This window comes from Talaromyces rugulosus, chromosome III (genome assembly GCF_013368755.1).
Source record: "Talaromyces rugulosus chromosome III, complete sequence".
Classification (NCBI taxonomy): Eukaryota; Fungi; Ascomycota; class Eurotiomycetes; order Eurotiales; family Trichocomaceae; genus Talaromyces; species Talaromyces rugulosus.
The window spans coordinates 1,441,964-1,465,137 of record NC_049563.1 but is presented as its reverse complement, the minus strand read 5'-3'; the positions used below and the strand labels follow the sequence as shown (position 1 = coordinate 1,465,137).

The following is a 23,174-nucleotide window of genomic DNA, read 5'->3' as shown; positions in this document are numbered from 1 at the left end:
TTTAACAATTAAATACCTATATACCCTCACCTTTCAGTTGACAGGGTTGCCATAAGATGGGGTCCGTACGAGAACTGTTTCCTAACGGAGGCTGGGATGTCCATCACCATATCTTTGATCGTATGTCCTCAAGTGCTGGCTGCCCTCTTCGACCATGAAGCACTTTCATTTCTGATAAACTCGCGTACGATACATGTAGCTGTCCGCTTTTCATACTCGCCCAATAGACACATGACTCCACCGCCTGCAACAGTTGACCAATTCCGAGAACACCTGCGAAAATTGGGCTTAACAAATTCAGTTCTCACTCATGGACTCTCCTATGGCGCCGACTGCTCATCGCTTAGGACCTTTGTGCTGGAGCTCGAGCCCAATAAAACCAAAGCAATCGGCGTCATCGACCCGGCCGTTGTGACTCCCGAAGAACTCGTTAGTTTGCACAATAGTGGTATTCGTGGCATTCGAGTTAATATGTATAAATATCAAGCAATGCACGACGTTGAACGACAGATGGCAGCCTTGCGCGACCATAGTCGTATTCTCCAACAGCATTGCCCTGGTTGGAGCATGGCCTTCACCCATACACATCCGGAATTCTGGGCGCGACTCAAACCGTTCATCGAACAAGAGATCGTACCCACACGGATAAAACTAGTAACGGACCATTTCGCATTGCTCAAGGGTTCCAGTTTGTTGCCAGCCGAGAATGGTGTTGCCACCGATGTCACACAGCAACCTGGCTTCAAGGAGATTACCGATCTAGTGCGGGCCGGCCATCTTTTCGTCAAAATCAGCGCCCCTTATCGTGTGAGCAAACAGGCTCCAAACTATGAGGACCTCAAGCCGCTGGTACGAGCATTTTTCGATGCGAACCCACGGCAGACTCTGTGGGGTAGCGACTGGTGAGTAGACCAGCTTCCTGAACTGCGTGATAGTACTGACGGTTGAATACATAGGCCACATACCCCGGAAATGAAAGTCCGTACTTATGAAGAGGCTATGGCTGAAGTCTCTTGCCTCGATGTGGATGACCTGGCTTGGCTTAAAAGTCTGCGCTCTTGGGTATCTGCAGAAGAATGGGGCGCTTTGATGGTGTCTAATCCGAAATCACTGTATGATTGGTAGAAATGGACATTTTTATTTTTAAAAAAATTTATGGAATAGCTATTTATAATAGATCAAGCTCCCCTTCTCAAAATTACGGAGTAGATACTGGTTTATGGGCAAACGACAAAATCGAGTTCTTATTGGCCGATGTAAAACTTAGGTTCGTGCCGAATTAGGGTTAGCTCCAAGGTATTCCTTCCCGGCTCCATCTTCTTTCCTCTCGTCACATCACATCACTTTGCTACGAGCACGCTTTTTTCTTGTGTATACAGGGCTTTCTAGTACTAATTTAATTGCTACCGTCGAGAATGCCTGCAGGAAATGAGGCGGAAACACCCGGCTCTTCTAAAAAGGTGCGATTAGCTTGCCGACGGTGTCGAGCTAAGCGAGTCAAGGTAAGTGATGATGGCCGAAGCGGATGCAATTACGTGCCTCCATGACCATACTGTGAAGCAAATTTCTAATAGCTGCATCCGTTATATTTTACTTGTAGTGTGATGGAGGTATTCCAGCGTGTGGTCACTGCACGCGAGCTGGTGTCTCGTGCGTTGACGTTGATGGCCGCAACGCCGACGTTTCCATCCCACGTGAGTAAGTAACTTCTATCCAGCAAGTGCAGTCAAAGATAATGGTCTTTCAAACAGGGAAAATGTGTCTAATAGTAAGCTCTCAGTTATGCTACGAGATGTCTCTCCCGCATCAGGTGGTTAGAAGAAAGTATCAGGCTACTAGACCCGGAATTCGATCTGTCACAGGGGCCGGATGTCGAGTCTTATTCTACCAACATTTCATTCCCTATGCGTGAATCTATACTAGGGACACCACCTAGAAGGCTAGATGGTGCTGATGGTCCGGAGTCCTTCACTTCGCTAGCACCTAAAGACTATACACCTGAAGTTTCACCCAGAAAACGACCTTATGCGTCCCTACAGGCTTCTGAAGAGGATGTGCCGTCCATAGAAGCTCGTTCTGTGGCAATAGACCTCGGAATGATCTCTCTTCATTCCGACTCACGACAGAAATCATATTTAGGATCCTCTTCGGGTGTACTCTTTACGAAACTGATCGGCGCAGAAAACGTCCTCTTGTCCCAAAATCAACGAGCAACTTCCAAATTCGCATCTCAGCGAGATCAAATGACGGAAATTAAACACCCTATTGAAAAATATCGCTCACTTTTCAAGCAACTATCCAACGCATGTCTTGATAATACCAAGAAGAGACTAGATCGATATTCTGACATTCATAATAGGACCTACCGGAGCCCCAGGAAGCCAGAACCCTTTTTGGGGTTTACTTCCAAGAGATTCACATCGATTACCCGTTTCTTGATCCCGCATCCATAATAAATGCATATAATGCCCTTGTTCTCTGTGTCGGTCGAGGATACGCAAATAAAACGGACCGAAACGGCTGGATAGAGGATATTCCTCCATTCTCCTATAACGGCAAACTTGACAAAGTTGGGGATCAGATTTTCACTCCGATTAGTTTCTTCACTGCTGTGTTTCACGCCTTTATGGTGTTTTCACTAGCGGCCACCCTTTTAACACGAAACAAGAATTTCGACTTCTCACCAACCCGGTTTTACAAAGTAGCATTGACTGCAGCCACCGAAGGGATATCGACGATATCGCTGCCTGGGCTGCAGAGTATCCTATTACTGACTACGCAAGGCATGATTGGCCCAGCTGACTTCAACATTTGGACGCTCGGCCACATTGCCGTGTCTCATTGCATTGACCTTGGCCTTCAACGCGAACCTAGGGCGACTGTAGATGGTTCGTTGACAGCAGTTTCTCTAAAGCGACTTGTCTTCTATACTGTTTACAAGCTTGAACGGTATGAATTTGTGAAATGCTCTCGGTATAATCTTAATTAATTGCAATAACAGGACCATCGCAACTATTCAAGGCCGCCCTTTAGGTATACGAGATGAAACTTTTGATATACAGCTCCCAGACGCGAGAGGAATTCGTTACAATTCAGCCTCAATAGCTGGTTGTCATGATAGCACTTTTCCATCTCCACAGCAGCTTAACGATCTCGAAATCTCAATTCACCAGTTCAAACTGGACCAGTACGTATCCGAAATCAAGCTCCTTTTTTATCACCTTCACACCAATGATCGCGTTTTCAACTTTTCCCGAGATCATGCAGAAAATCAAACGCGTCTTAAAGCTGCTCTGGATCATTGGATAGCCGAGACTCAGAAGATTTGCTCTCGTCCCGTTAACCATGATTCTGTGGGTGAAGAGGCCGTAAAGCCCAGCTGTGAGTATCTCAAATTGGAGCTCCTCTATCATGCCACTTTGACTTTACTTCACCAACCATCTCAATCGACCCCACATCCTACGCAATCCGCTCTTCATGTTTGTTATGAAAGCTCCCGGAAGCGCATTCACATATATAAGCAGTTACATGACGAGCAAGGTCTTTTCTTCAATTGGAGAGACATCCATGGCATCTTCGCCTCAGGGGCCACCATCATTTTTTGTTTCTGGTCGTCTCATGAAATCCAGTCAATGACTCCATTAGCAGAGGCATTGTGTGATCTACGAACTTGCTCTAATCTGCTAAGCATTGGAGGGCAATGGTGGCCGTCAGTGCGAGGGGGCAAACAAAGCTTTGACAAACTCGTCGATCTAACGATTAAACGCTTGAGCAATTTACAGAATAATAATGACGGGCCGTCTGCTCCCAGCCGCATACAAAGTCAACCTCGCTATTCTCATGATTCTCTTCTTCGTCTAGACTCTGCATCATCTGTGGTAGGAATGGGACCAGTTTCGCCGTCTGAAACAGACCAGGGGAATACAGGGCATCAAAGTACCTACGGTAAGTGGCCCTAGCACGATATCATTTCTGTTTCTCCAAAATGGAATACATACACCTGCACTCTGTCCAATTCCTATTCGCGCCTGGTCATAGCGAAGCCTTATTTTCCCTCTTTTATTTATTTTCTTTTGCTATTAAGTCTACCACTAACTCTAGTAATCCGCGCCTAGATGAACCCGATGTCGAAAGCATGGATACGTTCATGGATAGCTTCTTTTTCGATTATTTGCAGGGAGATTGGAGTTGGGATCCGTTCTCGAAATTTTCTAGCACCGATATATGACACTTGGTCTCTAGATTTAAATTCTGATTTGAACAAAAACCTGTGAATCTTATTATTCTGTTTATTTCCTAAGTTTCTTGATGGTAGGTCCCATTTCCTCTCCATTTTTCAAGTGCTTGAGTGTCTCCTCATCAATTTCATATCGTTCCTGACACAGATCAACACAGCTCTCTATCTTATCCACGCGCACTGCAACGACACCGTCGGCATCTCCCACAATAAAATCCCCGGGCCGGACGGTGACTGCTTCGCCAGCCTCGGATTCATAAATTACCGGCACGTTCAACTCTGATGAACGAGTTAAAGATGCCGAACCTAGAATACTTGTGTCACGGGCGAACAGTTTGATGCCCATCTCCTGATGCTCCGCTAGATCACGAAATCGGCCATCAATCACAACCCCAGCTGCTCCCAGGGTCTTCGCTCGCGTGCTCATGAGTCCACCCCAACAAGCGCTCACGATGCCTTTGGGCTGTGAGATGAACACCACACTATCCCGCGAAATAGCATCCGCAAAGTGTTTTGTAAGGCTAGGAGATGCTTTGTCGGAATCGCGAACCATGCGCACAGTGTACGCAGGCCCAAAAAGCCTGGTTTTGGTGCACATCAACCCCGGGGAAAACATCTTGAGACCGGAGAGATAGCCACCATTAGGCACCCCTAGCTTGACCAGAGCGTCGCCAATCTAAAGATGCACGGTTAGCATCGTGATTGCTACTCATAAGGATTCGCATTGTAGTACGAACATCGCACGAAGCGAATCTTCGAAGAGCGTTAACTGCATCTGACTGAAGTCCCATTTTTTTTTCAAGTATGCGATGTACTTGGCGTTCCTCGGGCGTTTTCAACAATGCGTTTGTTTGTATCATTGAAAACAGCAGAACGGCAGACAAAGCTTGCAAACTCGTCAAATAAACAGGCGCGGAGCACTCCAGGCGCCCCACAAACAGCCGGATTACTCCTGGCCCCACAGCCTTGGTCATGGTAATCTTCAATCGAAGACTACTCTGTCCATAATATGTGTGCAGACTCAAGCTGAACGGAGATGGTCTCATGAAAATGAGCTGGGAATCTGTTTATCTTCGTACTTAGACGGCAGTCTTGGGGCAATCCAATTGTTCTGAGATGAAACTATGCACAATATGCACCGTTTACTATTGCCCCGTCAGGGAAAAGGGTGGATTTGCGCCTGGAGCACTAGAAAATTTACAACCCACCAAAAGTCTTCGGTATGTCCACACTACCTTGCCGGTGCTTCAAATGATTTTTATTGACCTCATGCACTGCGCATATGTAGCTTTTTGGAGTTGGCTATCATCAACAATTAAGCAACTTGGACTTGGTCAAGGGTAGATCAACAAGGCCTCTAACACTAACGGAGAAGCTACTATACAGTCATCTTATCTTTACAGACCACAAAGAATGGGATTTAAACCACATTCAACGCGGACATACAATACTTCGACTACGGCCAGATCGTGTTGCTTGTCACGATGCTACTGCAACCATGGCAATATTACAGTTCATCAGCGCAGGTATCCCGCGGGTTGCAGTTCCTACAACAGTGCACAGTGACCATTTAATGGTGTCCGAGAAGGGCGCCGATCTAGATATGTCCCGGGCCCTAGGGGAGCATGCGGAAGTGTATGACTTTTTGAGCAGTGCTTCCAAGAAGTATGGCATCGGGTTTTGGAAACCGGGCTCCGGCATTATCCACACTGTTATTTTTGAGAATTACGCCATGTAAGAGACTGAGTTTTTCTGAACTGATGAGTATTATTACTGATATCTAGCTAAAAGGCCCGGCGGCTTGCTCATTGGAACCGATTCTCATAGTCCTAATGCAGGAGGCTTAGGTATGATGGGGATAGGAGTTGGCGGCGCAGACGCGGTGGACGCAATGTCCGGCATGCCATGGGAACTAGTCACACCCAAAATTGTCGGAGTACGGCTCACTGGCCACCTCTCTGGGTGGACTTCGACAAAAGACATCATCTGCAACCTTGCGGGTATTTTGACAGTATCTGGAGGTAAAGGTCGGGTCATTGAATTTTTTGGGCCAGGTTGTGAGACTTTGGGAGCAACTGCGATGGCAACCATCTGCAATATGTCTGCGGAGATAGGGTCAACTTCGTGCATTTTCCCTTATTCTGATGCCATGGGTCGCTATCTCAGAGCTACTCAGCGAGAACAATCAGTGAATGTGTCAAACAAATCCAAGGCCGCACTACTTACCGCAGATGAAGGATCAGAAAGCTATTACGATGATGTCATCGAGCTAGACCTTAGCTCCCTAGAGCCTCATGTCAACGGGCCATATACACCAGATCTCTCCCATCCAATTTCTCAGCTCAAAGATACAGTTACTCAGAAAGACTGGCCCTTGGAATTGAGTCACGCTATGATGGGAAGCTGCACCAATAGCTCATTTGAAGATCTCGAAAAAACCCGTCAGATTGTTGCACAAGCTCGTACTGCTGGATTCCCTAAATTTAAAACTCCCTTTATGGTTTCCCCAGGAAGCGAGCAGATTCGAGCGACAGCAGAGGCTAATGGAATACTTCAAGAATTGCGAGATGCTGGCGCACTTGTTCTCAGTAGCTCTTGCGGGCCATGTGTGGGTTCTTGGGATCGAAAAGACGTCGATGTGCGAGGGAAAGAGAAAAACTCAGTTATATCCAGCTATAATAGGAATTTCGTTGGCCGTCACGATAGTAACCCTGCAACACATTCATTTGTGACCTCACCGGAATTGGTGACTGCATTTGCTTATGCGGGCCGACTCGACTTCAATCCATTAACGGACAGTATAATCCCGGATAAAGGTTCTCCAAACAGCATTCGATTTAGCCCTCCGGTTGGCCAGGAGCTCCCTTCCCGATTCGAAACTGGACTTGACACATTCCAGGAGCCTTCACCTGAAGGCAATTTATCAACTGTCACCATCTCTCCGGATTCGGACCGACTGCAACTTCTTCAGCCTTTTAATCCGTGGAAAGTAGGCTGCACACAAAACATGGAACTGCTCATCAAAGTGAAGGGGAAATGCACAACAGACCACATTTCCCCGGCTGGGCCATGGTACAAATATCGCGGCCATTTGGAAAACATCAGTAATAATATGTTAACAACCGCTACTAATGCATTTATTGATGATTCTCGGATGCTTGGACATACACGAAACCCTCTAACATATGGCATTCAAGTTGTGCCCGAGGTTGCCAGGGATCTCAAGCAGCACCAGATACATTGGTGCATTGTTGGCGATTATAATTATGGTGAAGGCAGCTCGCGTGAGCATGCGGCATTGGAGCCTCGATATCTGGGCGGCGTGGCAATAATTGCACGCTCCTTTGCCCGAATCCACGAGACGAATTTAAAGAAGCAAGGCATGCTGCCACTCACCTTTAATGATCCTGCCGACTATGACCTTATTCGCGAGGGGGACAAAATTACCCTGATTGGGGTTGAAGACGATGACTTCCAGCCTGGATCACAGGTGGCTATGCAGGTTAAGCCTCGGGAGGGCGATTCCTGGGAAGCTACGTTGAATCACAGCTACCATGCCGGTCAAATACCGTGGCTCCGAGCAGGAAGCGCGTTGAACCACATCAAAGCTACTCTATTGAGCCAATAATTGTTTTTAGAGTTGTTATTCTGTTCATTATGTCACAAATCTAACTAAAATAAACTGTAATTAAGGTACTTGTGGTTATAATAATAATAATAATACAGGAGGATTTTCTATTTTTGGGATTTTAGAATTTCCAAGATGCGCTTCTTTTCTTCTTTCCATTTCTTTCCATCCAAATCAGTGGCTAGACCCAAAGCGGTCTTACCATCTGTATTCCGAATTGACGTACTTACATTGAAATCCACGAGTATTTTTACAGCCGACGGGGAAGCGTGAAGAACTGCCTGGTGTAATGCTGTTTGCATCTTCATACCCGACTTTTCGTTCACTTGAACATCTGGAGACTGCAAAAGCAATTTTAAGACCGTCTCCTGATCTTCTCTGAGCTGGCTTTCCCATTGTGTTGCGGCCATAAGAAGTGGTGTAAGTCCAAACGAATTTCGTGCATTGATTTCCGCCCCTTTGTATAACAGCATCCCCACAGCCACAGGACTATTTCGTCGAACAGCAAGGTGGAGGGGACAGCTGAGTTCATGACCAGTAGGCACGTTAACATCGGCTTCGCCGTTTATGTCGGCCTTCAGTAAACATGCCAGTGCATCTAGGCGGAATTTCTCAAGGTGTAATGATCCTTCATCGCGAAACACACTATGAATCGGACCCTCGCCATTATAATCTTTGGTGTTGATTTTTGCACCTCCAGCAGCAAGATCTCTCACGAGATTGGTGTGACCTTTAAAATTTGGCTTCTCAATAGCCAGTTGAAGTGCAGTCTTGCCTGTTCTCTTGTCTTTAACATCCAAGTTCACGCCGCTTCTCATCAGTGCCTGAACACACTTGTAGTGCTGAGCAGTTCCACCTTTGACAGCAGCAAGAAGGGGCGAAGCTCGGGGTTTCTGTACAGTTCCTGGATTGCAGCCTTCCTTTAGCAGCAGCCGTACGGCAGGGGCATTGCCGTCTCTACACATGCTTTCAAGTAAACGAATATCGCGATCCCACCACTTTCTTAGGCTTATATTATGAAGACTTTTCCCCGTGTTTTGGGTAACTTGTGTGCTGGCTGCTTCCCAAGCAGTTTCCATATAGACCTGAGGGCTGAACACGGTATATGGTTTCTTTTTTGGATCAGACTTGGCTTCCTCATCCGACTTCTTCTGCGCTGCATTGAGTATAGCGATATTCAAGAGAGAAAGTTTTTCTGTCTTTGCAGATTTTTCTTTGTCGTTAGTCTCTTTTTTCTTGATTGTTAATATTCCATCTTGCATATCCCATAATTTCTTACTTTTGTTGTTCCTGGTCGAGTCTGTAATCAGTTGGATTCCAGGTCCAGATTCTTCAATATCGGTTGTGGAGGAATCATAGTCATTTGACAGGAATACTAATGCATTTTCCAATGACTTCGCCTTTTCTGCAGATATACTTGATGAAGAGGCTTTTCTTTTCTGACTGTCATGGCTTTTATCAACTTCCCTCTTCATTGGGCTTGTGCTTGCTTCCGGTGCATTCTGTGTGTCATGTGGCTTCGGCAGACTTCCCGATGAGTCGGCCCTTTTTTCAGATCTGGTAGACGAGGAGGATTCTCTCTTGCGACTATCATGGTCTTCTTTAACTTCAACGGATATCGCCAAGGGATCTTTAGTCTTTTCTTCAAGAGGCACAGTAGCTACCTCTTGATCACTTGTAATATCTATGACATCGACATCTTTTCTGGCGCATGTGTACTCTTGTTTTATGTTTCGAGATTCTATTTCTTTTGACCCAGGAAGAGTAGGGATAGAAAGATTTCGTTGCACACTTGTCTCGTTCGTGGGCTCTTGATAGGGCTCCTCTATAGTAGGTTTGGTACCGATGGTCTTCTTTGAATGGTTGGACTCCACTGAGAAAACGCTTTCAGGGGCAGTTTCCCATTCTACGGTATCATCCCACACATTCGGTCCGAATACATCTACCAAGACGGTGGAAGAATGAAAGTCTTCCAGGGATGGAATGTCTTGAGTTCCTTTCAAAAGTTCATATGAATTCTGATTCAGGTCCAAGTTTTGATCATGGTCATTCTCCTTTGTGGATATTGCAGGCATATATTTTATTCCTGTATGGGACGTATCGTCTTCCTGAGCCCATGGATTGTGTTCAATAGTCGATATCCGGGCCAATTCAGATATTGAATCCCCGTTACTTTCATCAGAAGAGACTTTTGGAGTCGCAATCACATCATGGTCATCTTCGTAATCAAATTGTGGAAAGCTTCCAGGAACTGAAAGTGATGGTGGCGGGTTATCTTCAGCCATCAGGGTATCATCATTGGCTGGGAGCGGCTGTGCCAATATGGTTTTTTCTTCTTCCTTCAATTCTCCTTCATTGCCATCATGGAATGGTTCTTCCGTATCCTGATTTATGATAAAGTTGGGAGTGAATTCTGTAGATAATCCACTCCGCGTATCATTGTGGGATAGTGTTCGAAAATTTACTGATTCGGTACGGGTCGAGTTAATCCAATCTTCAATCGTTTGATGTCTCTCAGTTTCTTCAACTTTTGAACCATCAAAGGGCTCCTGTTCGAAAAGAGCAGTGACCTGATCGTTTACATCCATTGCGCCGATCGCGGCCATCTCCTCGCTTGGGAGTTCTTTGGGTAGGCGATCGTTTCTTTCATAGTCTGGCCAGCATTCAAAGCAGCAAAAGGAATGAAACGACGGCGAATGCGAAATGCGGTGCATCAGCTGGCTGGAACTTAACCGCTCTTTTGGTTGCTTTTTTAATAAGTCCCTTGTCCACGTGAGGACTTCATTATCCTGCTCTGCGCTTGTGTTATCCTCTCTCAGAACGTCCAACCAATCGTACGTGGCACGAATCCTATCCCAGACAAACGGCTGTACTTTCTTGTCACTTACTGAATTTTCTAGGTGTTTCCTGAATGTAGAAAGTTTTTTCCCAAGTAGAACAGTTGAAAGCTCGAGGAATACGACTCCAAGCGACCACATGTCACTAGACATGTTACAGGGCTCATATCGCGCGCCTTCTGGTGATAGATAGGAGATAGAACGTGGGACATTGCGCTCCAATATTGAGGTTTTTTTGGCTTTCGATGTGTTAAAGGCCGTTCCGAAGTCCGTAACAAAGACCCGCCCATTTTTAATTAGAATGTTGCTTGGTTTTAAATCTCGATGTCGAATTCCATTCTTATGTAGGTAGTTGACAGCACTTCCTAAACAGCCGTAGAAGTATCTCAAAGAAACCGAGAAAGCTGGAAAGTTTGAAATGTTGTGCAAAAAGTTCCTCAGGTTGCAGTCGGCCACCGGTGCCATAAGAAATGCGATATGGTCTTCATCTGTATAAGAGCCGATGTACCGCACTAGATGGCGATGAGATAAGGCCTTAAGAGTGTTTAATTCTTCGATCAGATATTTTTGCGCTCTTCTGTTTTTAAGTGAATTATTGTCGCCTCTAACAACTCGTTTTCGCGCATAGGATTTCAAACTCAAGCGGCTCATGACCTCGTCGACGGCGCTATAAAGACCAGTCTGGTTAGTGCTATGTCCAGTCTAATGCTGAATCCACTTACCCAAAGCCTCCTTGGCCCAAATCTCTTTTATGATGGAAATGCTGCTGCGCATTGCCGTCAATGCTCACATGGGGCCCACCTGGTTCTTCGAACGTTCTCGCATCTGTTAGGACGCAGATTTGGCTCAGAAAGAACTTCTCCCTCAACTCCGGTCCTTGTACAAAGTCGGGGAGAGTATTGTCGCTGTACGGCAAGTTGAAGTCCGTCAACCCCTCATGAGAAAAAACGTCTAAAAGATCAAGTCGTTCAATATTTCTCAAAACGCAATACGTTCTGGGCCGCATTGCCCAAGCGCTGTGGTTGGGTCTGCCATGCTGCTTGTCGATTGTTTTCAGGAGCTTCGCTATTTCAACGAACTTCTCTGAGTCTATTCGCGGGGGTTTGTCCGATGAGGCTGTACGAGGGGGGTAGCACAGTCGCCCTAGCAAGTCGTCGACATCAGTTTCCCCTTGACTGTGAGTTGACAAACCCCGAAAGGCTGCTGCTATTTTCGGACGCACATGCCAGAAATCCATAATGACATTGAGTTATATGGAAAAGGGAAGATTGATTCCCATGTCACTAGGATCATGTGAAATATTCTCGGGCGCCAGATTATGGTGGCACAGCTTTGCTGGCAAGGCGGGGTAGAAATTCTCAGCCTCGTCAGATCGCGTGAGCTATGATTAATCGCTAGATCAATTTTGACAGATAACTATCACACTGAAATCCGGAGTTATAGGCCCTACGACTCATCTGTCTCCAAAAACCATGGCAGCCGAGCTGGGTTTAGCAATAAATATTTTTCAAGCCTTTGAAACCTGTATCAAGGCATATCAGTTCATATCGGTTGCAAATAACACTGACCGCGATAGCAACAATTTTTTCTCTCGGCTTCAGTGGGAGCATTATCGACTTCTCCAGTGGAGTAAAAGCACCGGGTTGGAAACTGGCGAACCATCTGAGAAGCTTAATTGGCAGTATGCAACCCAGTTGCTGGGCGAGCAGGAAACACTTTTGAGCTCGGCAGCCAAGGTAAAGATGCGATACAACCTCGATGTTTCTGAAGAACAAGTTCCGTGGTCTAGGCAAAAAGAGGACTTGAAAGAGCGATATGTTTCCGGCTTCATCGAAAGTCTTCGGCGTTTACGGCCAGAACTATATACACAACGAACCCATACGTCAAAATCTAAGAACGGTCCAATCAAGAGGCTTCGTTGGGCTAGTGTCGACAAGGTCCAAGCTGACCGGATTGTCAAGGATATCTCAGAGCTCAACGACCGCCTTGAGGCACTCCTGGATTCTGCTGATCGTGAATGGATGCGTGATTCTATTTCCGATATGCTCCGAGATATTATCTCACGGTGTAATAATGCTGGAGATATTGAGACCATACAGTCGTTGATAAATCCTAAAGCGGTTTCATCCAATGATGCACTTGCAGCTGCCGCCACGCTGAAGCAGATGAGGATCTTGATGAGGAAAGGCACATCTGGTCTAAGTGAAATGTCGCTACCGGAACTTCGACAACTTTCTTATCGCCGTCTCAAACCATGTTCACCGTCTCAGTCCCTTCAATACAGGGAACTGGAAGTCTGCAAATACGATGGAGTAGATATGATTGTGGATTGGAGAACTGTCCCCAGTGCAACATGGAATGTAGTGGAAAGGCACATGCAATGTCTTGCATTAATCTTGAGTAAGACAGATGACCCATCGTTTCATACGCTGCCATTGCTTGGGTTATTGGCTTGGCAGGAACAATGCCGGTTTGGATTTGTTCATAAAATCCCTCCAAGATCTAAAGCCTGTAATGGGACATGGCACCACAAATCGCTCCACGCGATAATTAGTGACCATACCATGGTCTCACTTACAACTCGAGTTGATATCGCGATACAAATGGCGCAGACAATCTTGCAGTTTCATACCGCCGGTTGGCTGCATAAGGCCATTCGATCCCATAATATCATATTTCTCACTTCCGACTCGGATAATACGGTTGCTTCCCTTCTCCGTGACCCGTATCTTGTCGGGTTCGACTATGCCAGGCCGGATTCAAAATCCGGTCAAGAGCTCACTGAACTTCCCGATACTCCGCTGCTTATGGACCTGTACCGCCACCCCAAGTCTCGAGGTATCCATCGCCAGTCGTACCAAAAGCAGTTCGACTTGTACGGTCTTGGGTGTCTTCTCCTGGAGCTTGCCTTGTGGAAGCCACTTGTTAAAATTGCTACATTGAGTCACGGAATTGATATACAAGAGATCCTCGACGCTACAGATTCAGACAACTATGATGTACAGTTTCCTTCGTTCTTAAATTTTGAACATAACGAAAAACTCCTTATGTTAGTAGAGCATTCCGCTGGCTTTAAATTTTGTGAAGCCGTGAAAACCTGTTTCTCTGCGGAATCTCTTACGGGAGGAACTGGAACAAACACATCACTAGGAGCCCAGAAACAGGTTTTAGAACACCTTCGCCGTTGCAAATTATAAGTATTGAATTTTAGCATTTGATTGAGAAATACAAAATCACACAAAGAGCAGCAAAGATAATAACATGCCAATCTATTATTTACGCCTTAGGCCTAACAATTAATTCGTCCAAAAGCCCCGGCAGGGCCCTTTCAAGAAGAAGTGGCGATTTGAGAAGTCTTGATATCTAACTTCGGATAGTATGGCAACGGAAAATCGTCTTTGCTGTTTTGGTCAAAAGATTTTGCCAACCGGGGAATAGCAGCAACCACGGACAAGACTTTTGCTAGCGTCCATAGGCTATATTGAAGTAGCAATCGATGCCAAGCTGTTTTCGGATGGGCAATTGCTGGAACAAAGGAAGGAATCTTCTGTGCCTCCTCCACGAATGGGCGATAGATGCTCTCATAAGCTTCGAGGGCCTTCGAAGGACGCTCATGTTCGTCAAGTTTACTCAATTCGCCTGCTAGGATGTAGGCTCCAATAATGGCCAGAGAAGTTCCCCCACCCGCGACTGGCGATGGGGCATATGCAGCGTCTCCGACACAGACAACGCGCGTGTTGGACCATTTGGACATTTTAATTTGTTGAAGAACCTGGAAATAGAAATCAGGCGCGTGCTCGAGGTCATTCAATAGCCTCTGGCTTTGCCATCCTGCGTCTGCAAAATCTTTTCTGATGAGCTCTTGCTGCGCCTGTTTGCCATTCTTGGTTGCCTCTAGCCATGCCATTTTCTCATCCTCGCTACAGGGCATACGAGTGAACATGGCCCTAATAGTACCGTATGGGTCTGGTCTGAGGGTGATAATCCTTGACCTAAGTGCCACGTAAATATTCCACCAATCATTGTCACTTGGCAGACGTGGGACGGTCCAGTAAACGGCGTACATGCCCTTATCAATCACGTTGACACACTCTGCAGGGAAACACTGCTGCCGAATCTTCGACCACTGACCGTCTGCTGCGACCAAGAGGTCAAACTCCTCCACCTTGTCATGGCTAAATTTGACAGTCACAGTATCATTGTCGTTTGAGGTGACTTCCTTGATTGTAGTACCGAACAAATACTCCACGTTCGGACTTTGCCTCGAAGCCTTATAGAGGATCGCTGCTAAATCTCCGCGTAGAATCTCAAATTCTGAGGATAAGCTGGCAGAAAATCCCCCCTTGACGGGAAACGATGCAAATGGGTCCCCCTTCGAGTCAATGAACTGCGTCCCTTTCTCGGTTGTGTTAGATTGGCGAACTCGGTCCAGCAGCCCCATCTTCTTGATGACCGTAACTGCTGTTCCTTTTAAATCAACATTCTGTCCATGGGGAAGAATAGCTTGACTCTTCTCGACAACGGTAATGGATGCGCCGGTCTTCGCCAAAAACCATGCCAGCGTGGGGCCAGCGACGCCCGCTCCACTGATCAGGACTCGCATGACAAGTTCCGGTCTGATCTTTATAAGTGCGCTTGGGAAGGGGATCCAGAGATGATAGATAGTTGGATAATTTGCCAAGAACGGTCCTTTCGGTTGGTTAAATAGTATTGGCACACCAAGAAGAATATGGACGCATTCTAACCCTAACCAGCCGTAAAAGGAAATTCTCGGCCCTGACGCTCGGGCTCGGGGCTTGGAGCTCGGGTCGGGTGTCGTCGGTATTTAGTAGACATGCTCCCGCAACAACATCACTTCCACTTGTCAACAACCATAGCCATTATAATGCCAGATGATTTAATGTCCATGGAGACCATAGTTGGATCCTCGTCGGAAACCCAAAGCCGGCCTACCTATTCCTGTGTCCGATGCGCTAGCCGGAAAGTCAAATGCGACCGGCAAAGGCCATGCAGCGCTTGCGTCAAGCACAAGGTCGACTGTGTCTTCAACACCCCCCAGCAACATCGACAGAAACGTAAACGTGCCAAAGAGGACGTCTCGGTCAATAGTTTCAGGCACTACAAAGCACTACTGCCGGAGAAAAACATTAACCTAGATAAGCAAGCAGATACTACCAACTCCGAGTCAGGCACATGCATGAGCAAGACACAAGTAGTGCACGATCAAGGGCGTTTCAAATTTGTCGACAAGTGAGTTCCTTTTGTAGCATGCAGAATATATGTAAACTAACATTTGTTAGCGTTCTGTGGACGAGAGTTATACAAGAGGTACTTTGATCTCCTTTTGCTTTCAGCCGCTTGTCTGGGAATAACCGTTGATCCACCTACCAATAGTTCCACAGCCCAGAGGATGTTTTAGATGACCACTCAAATGACACAAATGATCTAGAAGGATCCGATGACGACCTTTCTTTTGTGCTCACTGGTCAATCAATGCCTAACACCAAGCCCCGCCATCCGCCTCCAGAACACATACATCAGTTATGGGACGCTTACATGGAAAATGTCGACCCTGTTACGAAAGTTTTTCATGTTCCTACAATAAGACCGGCTATCGAAAAGGCTGCTGCCAATACTGCGGATATACCGCGAGGCTTTGAAGCACTCATGTTTTCTATTTACAGCGCAGCTGTCATGTCTTTAAAAGACGACGAGTGCAGACAAAAGTTTAGTGAGCCTCGCAGTGATCTGCGATCAAGATATATATGCGCCACGAAATCAGCACTATCGCGAGCCAAGTTTATGGGAACCAGCAACCTCGTTGTTCTTCAGGCATTGGTTCTTCATCTTCTCTCGGTGCGAGATGTATATGAGCCTCGTGCTGTTTGGTCTTTGACGGGTGTCGCTGTTCGCATCGCACAAGGCATGGGGCTTGAACGTGATGGAGAATACTTGGGCCTACCTCCATTCGAGACGGAGATGCGGCGACGCCTCTGGTGGCTACTGAAGACACACGACTTTCGTGCGGCTGAACTTTGTGGCCTAGCCAAGTTTCGAGACCTTGATACCAGCGCCGATAGCACTAGGTGGCCGGCCAACGTCAACGATGATCAGCTCTACCCGGGCATGACTTCACCTGCCACTGAGTCCAATGCCTTGACAGATATGGTATTCATTAGCTTGAGGGACGAGCTTGCCAAGTTTACAGTCGGCCGTGTCACTATGTATCGGCGTCAGGGAAAGCATCCTAGCCAATGGGATCTAGGTGCATCAGGGAACGATAAAGGAGAGGTAGACAGAGCTTGCAAACAGATCGAGGACATTTTCGAAACGAAATACTTTCGTTACTGCGACCCTTCACAACCGTTACACCTCATGACAATGCTGGTAGGCCGATTTGCCTTGAACGTTATCCGCTTTTTAAAACACCACCCGCGGAGGTGGCCCAGCATAGAGCAGACGCCACTATCAGAACGCCAATTGGCTTGGGAAATTAGTATCAAACTTCTCGAGCAGCAGAGTATGATGCAGTCTAGTCCCACGCTCAAGCGATTTTCTTGGCAATCAGCGTACTTCCAGCAATGGCACGCTTTAATCCATGTATTGGATACCCTTAAACTCAACCCACTCATAGAAGACGCCGACAAAGCGTGGAAAACAGTTCGAAACATATATGAAAACACCCCAGAAATGATTTCCGATACAAAAAAGCCCATCTATATAGCTGTGGGCAACCTCTGCCTAAAAGCATACGCTGATCGCGAAGCCGCGCTGCAGAGCAGAAACGTGTGTCTTCCACCAACACCAGAATTCATATCGCAGCTACACCAACAACGCGACGTCTTGAATTCTCAGAGACAAGTGCGAGAAGCCCAGGCTAGGCGACTTGAAACCCCAATTAGCCACAGCTATAACGAACATCGCAAATTGGGCCCACAGCCGGAGACCGATATCACCAACTTGGGCCATGGTTTCGGGTATGCAAATTTTCAGCACGGCACAGCGTCACGGTCATCGACACTTTCTCAAACTGTGGACACCACTGATGACAATTCATTTTGGTTCAACCACGGCTTTGAGGACAGTCATCTCTATTTTGACGACGTGATGAAAATAAATCCAGATTTAATGTTGACACAAGACCACAGCTGGGAACAATGGGACGCTTTGCTTGCTGATTCTAGTTAAGGATTATGTAATAATAGTGCTACTTTTCCTTCGGCTTACAACCGCACTATCTATATCGACACATCTTGTAGCGGAGGCGAGGCCGATTTCAGGTAAACAATCTCGCCATTTCTAGGCCCATACACCGTGCGCACACCCATTTCCATAGCCGTGACGACTTCCAGGGCGACCGATGCACTATGAGGGTATGGACACTGGTTCAAATGTTTCACTGGCTACCGATGCCGATCGCTGTGTTTCTCAGTTCCTTGGGCTACATAGTAGACATTGAACGTGGGTATGTTGAAACCTACAAGCCCCATATGTAATGTCAATATTTACTTCTGTCTTTAGCAATGTCTTGTCTATTTAAACCGTTACAAATATTACAAATCCAAAAACGTATCAATCAGGTGGGCTGGTTGGTTGAAAAAATCAAACATAACAATCCCCAAGCGCTTTCCCTTCAGCTCTTTCAAAAACGGAATCAATTGCTGATTAACGCCCCCTTCGGGTGTATAGTCTGTGCTATTGCCAACGGCCATAATCCTTGGCCAGTCCGGAGGCACATTGCCCGTATTTTCACTAGAAGCCCACGTCCAAAATAGACTGTCTGGGTAATGTAGGGCTGCCTTGCGAATGTTTGCAATGGTAGCGTTGTACTTCCACTGTATATTTTCAGTTGCATTTGACCCCGTCGGGGTCTGTGGTTCGTAGTAGTCTTCAATGTAAGCAGTCAGATTCTTCTTCGTGTTGTAGACGAGTTCAATGTCGGGACTGTTATCTGTCCAGAGGTTTGGGGAGAAGTGCAACCCTGGCAAGGCTTCTGTGTATTGGCTGGGTAGCTGGTCGAGATCAAAACGGCGCATCAAAATGATCTTGCCACGCGCATCACCAAGTGTACCTAGCTCGTCCTTGGTCTGCAGGAAATAGTCGTGTGCAGCGGGAGAAGTAAGGGCATCAAACAGTGCCAATTGCACTTCTGCATCGTTGGCATAGTATTTAGCTGTGGAACCTTCGTATTGTAACGATAGAATTATGATCTCTGACGGGTGATCTTCGAGCCACTGGTAAAACCCGAAAAGGACGTTCTCAAGGTTTGCAGCCTCAGAGAGCAACGCCTGCGAGTGATAGAAAATGAGCGAGGTGTTGGTGGGATCAAATGCGTAGCGAAGATCCAGAGCTCGAATGCCGGAATTCAGCATGTCGATAAGAGACCGGTCTTGACACCGAAACGTCTCCGGCGGCGGCACGGTGACCTGGTTGAGAGCAGTGATGCCGGCCATGGCATCCTGCGTCGCCTGCGAGTAATTCCACGTTGCGCTGTCGTGGGTGCCGGGGATGTTCATGTGCACGAGCAGCGTGTCATCCGGATACCGCTTCATCCATTCAGTGTTCGCGTTCGTTTCTTTGGAATACTGGCCAAAGATCGGCGAAGCATCGCTGAGGACATTTTGGAGCGCGTAGCTAGACAGCGATGTCGCCTTGGCCAAGATAGGCAAAAAAGCAATACCGGTGTGAAGCGCCTTCATATTCCCGCGTGGTTTCTATATCAATTGATACACCCCGTGTTTATCTTAAGCGGCCGTTTCAGCACCGAGTCATGGCCACCAACGTGGTGAGTGCGCAGTCGATGACAAGAACCAATTCGAAACGAGAATTGAGGATTAAAAGTCGAGAAATGATGTTCAAGAATCCTGGTCTGCACGTGCCAGGACCACGTGCCAGAGTTAGCGCTGTAAGTGGCCTGAGGATTCAGGAACGAACCCACTTCCCATTCCGGTTAGAGCCAAGCAACCTTATATATTGCGTCGCTGAACTCTCGCTATCTTCGATATTGTCCACTGCATTGCTTTAGATCAAAGAACGAGACAATGACCTCCATAATGCAGATGATCACGCTCGGCAGTGTCACTTTTTGCTTGATCGGAGGTGTGGCGGCCCTGTCAGCCGAGCAGTCTTTCTACCCTCCGGCGCTCAACAACACCGCATACATCGCCAACAGCTCAATTGGCACGTATGGCGGTATTTATCGGGCACCAACAAATGGGCCCACAGAAGGAACGCCGTATGGTATCTATGACTACTGCTCTATGCCTCACCCCCGTGCCCAGGAGTATGCTCTGCCCGAGCCCCTGGAGCAGGGCCGTGCCAAGGGCAAATTGGTCTACCTCGAGTACCTACAGCGGCATCAGCGACGGTCCCCGTACAATATCTTACCGGAGGGAGAGGTATGGCAGCCTATATTGAATATGCAAGCAGGTCGATGTTAATACTCACGTCTCACACACACAGAACCAGGCATATCAGTGCGACAGCGTTCGTCCGTACCTGTACGCGGGCCCGAACGCGGCCAGTGGCGTGCAGCCGATACCTATGTATGCCCAGACATACCAGGATCACACCAATCCGTTTACTCCAGGCGTGAATGGCACCTGTCAGTACCCACAGATCACCATCGGTGGAGTGCAAGATGGCTATCGGCACGGCCGGGACCTATGGGCTGTGTACGGCCAGAAGCTGGGCTTGATCCCTAGAGAGCCCAACAGTCGCGTCTGGTTCCGGTCGAGTAACTCGCCGCTTACCCAGGCCACTGCGGGCGCGGTACTGCGCGGAGTTTGGCCCGAGTATCACGGTGCATTGCCTTTGCATCAAATGGTCTCGTCGGTCGACACGGTCAACGAGGGCTACTCATGTTCTGCCGTCAGCTCGACGCTGAGCGATATTGAGTCGACGACAGAGTGGAAGGCGCATCTAAATGTTACCGCAGAGCTTCGGTCTATTCTTGGCTCGATGCTAGGCGCCACCGATAGCTCCTGGCAAGGCACTTTTGACCATTTCTCTGACAATTTTCAAGCCCGTCTTTGTAACGGATATGAACTTCCGTGCAGCGTAGCCAATGCATCTAACTGCGTTACGGTGGACATGGCCGAAGAGGTCTTTCGTGCGGGTGACTGGGAATGGAATTACTACTGGCGCACCAATCCGGACGCCGTCAAGTATATTCAAGTGGTAGAGGGCTTGTTCATTGGCGAAATCATCTCACGGTTACAAGCCGTAATAGACGGAAAGTCTACGGTTGATTACAGTCATATCTTCATCCATGACGGAGACATTGGGCCGATTCTAGGCGCGTTGGGTATTGACGTGCTGCGGTGGCCCGCGATGGGGTCTAACATTGCTTTTGAAATATGGTGAGAATTATCTTGCAGACATGGATTTGTTTTCCTTTATACTAATACTTGATGCAGGGAAACCAAAGAGAAGCAGAGTCCGTTCTATGCTAGGGTTTTGTACAGTGGTCATCCGGTGCAGTCTATATATGGGACACTTGACTGGGTTCCCCTTTCACAGTTGGTCGACATTTTGAAACGTTACGTGCCAGATGACATAGTCTCTCTTTGTGGGTAGGCGTTGTAGACGTAATACAGATAGCCTATCCTATTATATAAAAATAATATTCTTACCTGCAGGTCTTATGTTAATATTAGGAAGCAAGACTCATCTAAAACCAACGATGTGATTCACTATATGGTAGGCCCCTCTTAGCAAGAGTGAGACGCAGGACTGCTGCATTGCATGCCGCCTTTAGTGCTAAATTTATCATGACTATATCTATCAATTGATACCTGATGGACATGTTGTCATATAAACGACAGTTCGAAAGCATCGCAGTCATTGGCAGATGGAAATTTATGAAGTCATATGTTGACTACATGCTCTACCATTTAGACTTCTAAAACTCTCAAGTGCTTGCTTGATTTCACTTTACTTTCTAAAAATCCCCCCAAAAAAGTAGAATTCAGTATCCTTGTTGCTTTCCCAATTCCAAAGTGACACATTCATTGGCGTAACAGTTTACCCTGCACGTTTCAGAGTTCCCATAGTGCCTCATTTATGCTTCCATCTTCCAGTATGTCTGATGGTAATGGTTGTGGCATATTTGAGACTTCTCGACGACGTTCCCCAAACCCCCAGGCCAACCAAAGATGGCTGCCCCAGACATCCTTCTCAGTCGCAGCACGACTATACCTAAAACCCACAATAAACCTTTAAGTAGAGTAATTAATTTCACTTTCCTCATATGAATTTTAAGAATCGCATAAAATCCCCAAGGATAAGTCAGTTTAACTTACATTTTCTTACTAGCCTTATCCCAAATCAGGCTTGTGCCTAGTACGCCTGAGGTGCGAATAATGCCACAGCTCAAGCAGTCCCTAACAAATAAAAAAGCATTATGAGTAATAGTCCAAATAGGTTGACAAAAATCAGTAGCCAAAAGTAAACGGGTTACATACGTGTATGCTACCTTGAAAGCATCACGAACCTCATCACGCTGTTTTCGTGAAAGGTTCCAATAATCATCACGACTTATACGAACTCCAGGTAGGTCTGCTACCACTAAGTAGACAAGGTAACCTCCAGGAACAGGTCCTGATTCATCCTGCTCTTCTCTTTTCCAGTTGAAAACCGGTGAAATGGATTTACACCCCTGTTTCGTCAAAGCGAGCAAAGCCATTTCTTCGGTTATTTCAGCCTTGGGTAATGCTTGCTGAGCCCTATCCTCAGGCTGAGAATTATCCGAGCCTGTATATGGAATCCTTGTATTTTGGTAGTTAGAATCACTGTAGTATACGGCATAGATGATATGAGAAAGTGTGCACAAACTGCATGTAAATTTTCATAAATGCAGATTCACAGGCGTCCATATGATTTACACATTCAAATATAGCAATGGCCTGCATATGCGCATGCCCAGATTCTTCCCCGTCGTCTTCCTCGTCATTCTGAACGGATATCTCATTCAACTTGTCCACAATCTTCCACTGCTTGAGGGGGAAGGTGTCAGAGGCCTCAAAATCGATGACCTTGTTGATCCAGGAAGGATCAAAAGAAGTTTTCTGTTCCATTTTGGCTGAAACAGGATTATTTCACTATCAAGATTGGGGGAAAACGAAAAGTGCATATGCTTTCTAGATCACCAGACAGAGGAGAAAGCCGGATATATACAGCTGACTCTCTCGATAGCGCTAGACCGCGGCAGGAAGTGAACTCAGCCTCACCTTGTAAATATTATATAAAATTATTATGAGGCAATTTAACAATGTTCGTATTATGCGAGGTCTGATTAGCTGTCAGGGCCAAAAGTGGGTCCGATGCCTAATCACTAACGAACGAGAAGGTCGGATGACCTGCAATCTATATCTGATTCACAAGCCTATTGGTTAGGTATCACTACATATCATTGATCGGATTTAGGTGTATGATATGTGCGTACGATATACAGAACCAGAAGGATGAGATA

General features: G+C 46.8%; 10 protein-coding genes across 10 annotated transcripts; 5 read left to right on the top strand and 5 right to left on the bottom strand.

Annotated features, from left to right (window-relative positions):
- Window positions 1-231: 231 nt before the first annotated feature.
- Window positions 232-4,228, top strand: TRUGW13939_05365 (uncharacterized protein; the record flags this gene model as incomplete). Its single annotated transcript, XM_035488529.1, has 8 exons — window positions 232-902; window positions 957-1,112; window positions 1,178-1,267; window positions 1,601-1,698; window positions 1,774-2,186; window positions 2,360-2,949; window positions 3,002-3,945; window positions 4,116-4,228. The coding sequence occupies 8 exons, from the start codon at window positions 232-234 to the stop codon at window positions 4,226-4,228; spliced, it is 3,075 nt and encodes a 1,024-aa protein (XP_035344422.1).
- A 61-nt stretch (window positions 4,229-4,289) lies between these two features.
- Window positions 4,290-5,028, bottom strand: TRUGW13939_05364 (uncharacterized protein; the record flags this gene model as incomplete). Its single annotated transcript, XM_035488528.1, has 2 exons — window positions 4,290-4,913; window positions 4,975-5,028. The coding sequence occupies 2 exons, from the start codon at window positions 5,026-5,028 to the stop codon at window positions 4,290-4,292; spliced, it is 678 nt and encodes a 225-aa protein (XP_035344421.1).
- A 325-nt stretch (window positions 5,029-5,353) lies between these two features.
- On the top strand, window positions 5,354-7,865 carry TRUGW13939_05363 (uncharacterized protein; the record flags this gene model as incomplete). Its single annotated transcript, XM_035488527.1, has 3 exons — window positions 5,354-5,457; window positions 5,624-5,971; window positions 6,029-7,865. 3 exons carry the CDS (start codon window positions 5,354-5,356, stop codon window positions 7,863-7,865), a joined length of 2,289 nt encoding a protein of 762 aa, XP_035344420.1.
- Window positions 7,866-7,972: 107 nt separating this feature from the next.
- TRUGW13939_05362 (uncharacterized protein) lies at window positions 7,973-11,939 on the bottom strand (the record flags this gene model as incomplete). The annotated part of the gene is made up of 3 exons (XM_035488526.1): window positions 7,973-10,752; window positions 11,074-11,369; window positions 11,425-11,939. The coding sequence occupies 3 exons, from the start codon at window positions 11,937-11,939 to the stop codon at window positions 7,973-7,975; spliced, it is 3,591 nt and encodes a 1,196-aa protein (XP_035344419.1).
- Window positions 11,940-12,174: 235 nt separating this feature from the next.
- On the top strand, window positions 12,175-13,899 carry TRUGW13939_05361 (uncharacterized protein; the record flags this gene model as incomplete). The annotated part of the gene is made up of 1 exon (XM_035488525.1): window positions 12,175-13,899. One exon carries the CDS (start codon window positions 12,175-12,177, stop codon window positions 13,897-13,899), a length of 1,725 nt encoding a protein of 574 aa, XP_035344418.1.
- Window positions 13,900-14,030: 131 nt separating this feature from the next.
- On the bottom strand, window positions 14,031-15,305 carry TRUGW13939_05360 (uncharacterized protein; the record flags this gene model as incomplete). Its single annotated transcript, XM_035488524.1, has 1 exon — window positions 14,031-15,305. The coding sequence occupies one exon, from the start codon at window positions 15,303-15,305 to the stop codon at window positions 14,031-14,033; it is 1,275 nt and encodes a 424-aa protein (XP_035344417.1).
- An 890-nt stretch (window positions 15,306-16,195) lies between these two features.
- TRUGW13939_05359 (uncharacterized protein) lies at window positions 16,196-17,890 on the top strand (the record flags this gene model as incomplete). The annotated part of the gene is made up of 1 exon (XM_035488523.1): window positions 16,196-17,890. The coding sequence occupies one exon, from the start codon at window positions 16,196-16,198 to the stop codon at window positions 17,888-17,890; it is 1,695 nt and encodes a 564-aa protein (XP_035344416.1).
- Window positions 17,891-18,255: 365 nt separating this feature from the next.
- Window positions 18,256-19,401, bottom strand: TRUGW13939_05358 (uncharacterized protein; the record flags this gene model as incomplete). Its single annotated transcript, XM_035488522.1, has 1 exon — window positions 18,256-19,401. The coding sequence occupies one exon, from the start codon at window positions 19,399-19,401 to the stop codon at window positions 18,256-18,258; it is 1,146 nt and encodes a 381-aa protein (XP_035344415.1).
- A 342-nt stretch (window positions 19,402-19,743) lies between these two features.
- Window positions 19,744-21,280, top strand: TRUGW13939_05357 (uncharacterized protein; the record flags this gene model as incomplete). Its single annotated transcript, XM_035488521.1, has 3 exons — window positions 19,744-20,100; window positions 20,165-21,063; window positions 21,121-21,280. The coding sequence occupies 3 exons, from the start codon at window positions 19,744-19,746 to the stop codon at window positions 21,278-21,280; spliced, it is 1,416 nt and encodes a 471-aa protein (XP_035344414.1).
- Window positions 21,281-21,741: 461 nt separating this feature from the next.
- On the bottom strand, window positions 21,742-22,779 carry TRUGW13939_05356 (uncharacterized protein; the record flags this gene model as incomplete). Its single annotated transcript, XM_035488520.1, has 4 exons — window positions 21,742-21,919; window positions 22,006-22,086; window positions 22,168-22,470; window positions 22,538-22,779. 4 exons carry the CDS (start codon window positions 22,777-22,779, stop codon window positions 21,742-21,744), a joined length of 804 nt encoding a protein of 267 aa, XP_035344413.1.
- Between the last annotated feature and the right edge of the window lie 395 nt (window positions 22,780-23,174).